Source organism: Chrysochloris asiatica, unplaced genomic scaffold, assembly GCF_000296735.1.
Source record: "Chrysochloris asiatica unplaced genomic scaffold, ChrAsi1.0 scaffold00262, whole genome shotgun sequence".
NCBI lineage: Eukaryota > Metazoa > Chordata > Mammalia > Afrosoricida > Chrysochloridae > Chrysochloris > Chrysochloris asiatica.
This window is the reverse complement of record NW_006408780.1, coordinates 3,207,613-3,211,101: the sequence shown is the minus strand read 5'-3', so window position 1 is coordinate 3,211,101 and position 3,489 is coordinate 3,207,613. Positions and strand designations below refer to the sequence as shown.

Sequence of the window (3,489 nt, the reverse complement as noted above, 5' to 3'; positions counted from 1 at the left end):
ACACATTTTGTTTTACGATTTTGATCGTAGTTATCACCATGTATCAGTGTTCTTACTTCTTCCTCTGGGCCCCTTTCTATTCATCCTTCTTCCCTCTCCCTTCCTGCCTTCTGAGCTTTTCCCCCAGCTGCCCTCTCCGGGCTGCCCTCTCGATCTGGTATGGTGGATGGTTCTAAGGAATACCTACCTTCCTGGTGTTTCTGTTTTCCTTATAGGCCTCTATTGTTGGCTGACAGTTGAGCCATTGGGGTGAGCTCAGTTTCAGGCTGAAATGTAACTTCAGACCATCGTCTCGGGGGTTCCACCAGGCTCCGTCTGATCATTTCCTTACTTAAAACAAAAGTATTGCTCCTGACACGATTCCAGCCCATGGTGACTCCGGCACATCCTCCTCGTCCTGCTGGCTGTGTGGGGGGGCCTCCTGGTCGGCTTGACCGAGAAGCTTCATTCTGGTCCTGGGTTGTAGAGCGAAAAGGGACAGCCTGACACGGTTCCGAGTTGGCCTCTGCTCCACCACGTGTGTCTGTGTGACCTCATTTATTTTTTTATTGTTGTAAACTTTTATTATGAATTGAGTTCAGATTTACAGATGTTTTCCATTCTATAATCCATACACATTATGTTTCCTGTCACTGATTGTAATCCCCACAACATAACATTGCTGTTCGGCTTCCTCTCTGTGATTCCTGTTTTCATTCCTCCATTCCTGTTCCTTCTGAACTTTGCCCTTTTGATCTCGAAAGGTTGGTTATTCTATGGAGTGTGTATCTACCTAGTATCACTGTTCCCCTTATAGGTCTATCTATCTATTGGAGTCCTGGTGTGGCACTGTAGACTCATGTGTCAGACTACAAAGTCGTTTGAACTGCAAGGTTGGCAGTTCAAGCTCACCAGCCACGCCTTGGAAACCCTATACAGGGTCGCTATGGGTCAGAATAGACTGGACGGCACTTCACAACAAAGCAACAGAATGTTGAGCCACGGGAATGGGTTCAGTTCCAGGCTTGCAGGGTGACTAAGGACCATTGTCTCCGACATGCCACTGGTCCCTCTTAGGCCATGTGCCTAGTCTTTTTTGAAGGGTAGGTAGCCGCTCCCGGAGGGTGTGGAGACGGGCATTTACAGACAGGGAAATTTTTGTTGTTGTTATGTGCCGTTGAGTCGGTTCCTACTTATAGCAACCCTGTATTGGGTTTCCAAGGATCAGCTGGTGAGCGTGAACCGCCGACCTTATGGTTCAAACCAACTTTGTGGTCCAGCGCATTCGCCCACAGTGCCGCCCTAGGAGCGCAGAGGTGAGCCAAAGGGATGGGCTAAGTCACAAGAAGCGTGTCAGGCTATCTGACCTCAATGCTGTCCTCCTCTTTGGGTTTCAGAAAGACGATGCTCAAAGTCTGCTCAAGCATTTGGAGTCTGGTGCGCAGACCCCCTCGGGACCAGGCTCCCCTTCTAGGAGGAGGAGGAGGAGAGAAGTTCAGGCATCAAAGGCCACTGGAGCACTGGAGGTAAGCTCTATGAGTGTACTCATCAGCCAGGGTGTGAACGGATGTCGACCGAGATTTCTCCCAATATCTGCCTTCTCTCTTTTTTCCCCAAAAACTCGTTTCAATAATTTATCTTATTCTGTTGTATTGAAAGTATACAGTTGAGCCTTGGGCACCACAGTCTTGACCCGCACACGTCCATTTATAGGTGGGTTTTGTTTATAACTGTCTGAGGCTGATAATCCCAGAGCGAGCAGTTCCTCTCTGCAGTCAATTTCATATTGAAATAAAAAGCGATCGTGTTGAGTACAATACTGTAAACCTTGAATAACAACACCAGGGAAACCACACGAGACACAAGTGATGTTGGGTATGTTCCCAAGAAGCAGAGAAATGTCCTGTCACAGAAGGAAAAAGGGGTGACTTGTTTACTGTGTGCTGTGGATCGAGGTCAGCAGCTATGATGCCCGCCACTTCAACGTAAATGAATTATAGCATAAGGAAAGACGGCTGTGAAACAGACAAGGAAATTCTCCAAGCTGTCCCTGCAGCTATGCGAGCAGGCACAAAAACCTCACACTTTTGGAAAGATACCTTTTTATCTCCTGTTGAAAATGCAGCTTTGATGTGGATGCAGTATGTAATGCCTTAATTTAAAAACAACAAACAAACACAGTCAGACCCAGTGCTGTCGAGTTAATTCTGACTCACGGAGACCCTATACAGAGTTTCGGAGGCTATAAACCTTTATGGGAGCAGACAGCCTCATCCTTCTTCTGAAGAGCAGATGGTGGATTTGAACTGCCAATCTTGATTTTCGCAGTCTAGTGCTTATCCTAGAGTACCACCAGGCTCCTATATAATACATGTAGCACATAAAATACGTATTAATTAACTGTTGATGTCATCGGTAAGGGTTCTGGCCAACAGTAAGCTATTAGCAGTTACGTTTTGGTGGGGTGGGGGTGCCGCAAAAGTTAAAATACGTGCAATTTCAACTGAGATTTAGTCTGTTTTGTTGTTCTTGAAAATAATACACAGCAAAAAATAAACCAATTCCATTCTCCACCTGTACAACGCATTTTTCAAGTTAGGCATCCATCCACAACCTTGTTTTCTAAATTGTTCTCCCTCCATTAATACAGACTCACTGCCCACTAAGATTTGATCCAGTCTCTGAAGTTACCGTTGTCAGCTTCATCTCAGATAGGTAACCCATAAAACAACATAATGTTCAACGCAGACTTTTTTACTAATGAAGTTGAGCTATCATTTGATTTTTAACTAGACTTCCAGAGATATTTTTGACTTAAGGTTTCAAGATGATAACAAGAGCCACAATCCCCCCTGTATACCCATCTATTGCTTGATTGAAAAGTGGGCCGTGAGGGTGAGTTCGATTCCAGACCTGAAGGGTGACCGAGGGCCATCACTTCAGAGTTCCTGCAGTTCCTATCTGACTGGGTAGCTGGGTCTTTTTTATGATTTTGAGTTTTGCTCCACATTTTCATCCACTCTTTCTGGAACCTTCCAGTATAATCCCTTTGAGAGCAGTTGGTAGTGGCAGCCGGGCACCATCTAGTTCTGGTCTAGGGTTGTGGAGATTGATGTTCACGTGATGGTCCATGAGTCCACTGGACTAATTGTCTCTGTCTATAATTCTCATCCCTTGTCCTTCTTCCGAACAGGGAGAGAACAATAGTTGTACCTTAGTGACTGCTCATGAGCTTTTACAACCCCAGTTGCTAACCCACCAAAGGAAGATATACAGCATTTGTAGCTCTGGTAGCATAGTGGTTACGAATTGGGCTGCGAACCTCAAGGTCACCAGTTCGAAACTACCTGCTGCTCCGTGGGAGAAAGATGAGGCTTTCTGCTCCTGTAAAGAGTTACAGCCTCGAAACCCTGTATAGGGTCGCTATGAGTCAGAACTGACTCCACGGCACATAACAACAACAACAACATTTGTGGACTAAATTAAGTTAGATGTATCTTAGGCTGGGTT

The 3,489-nt window shown here is 45.7% G+C and overlaps 1 protein-coding gene across 1 annotated transcript in view; it reads left to right on the top strand.

The window, feature by feature from the left end:
• Positions 1-3,489, top strand: part of EVC (Ellis van Creveld syndrome) — a 101,055-nt gene that overhangs the window by 15,296 nt on the left and 82,270 nt on the right. Inside the window, exon 2 of the mRNA XM_006874140.1 lies at positions 1,377-1,505. Coding sequence (XP_006874202.1) covers positions 1,377-1,505 — 129 coding nt within the window. The remainder of the gene's footprint in view (positions 1-1,376; positions 1,506-3,489) is intronic.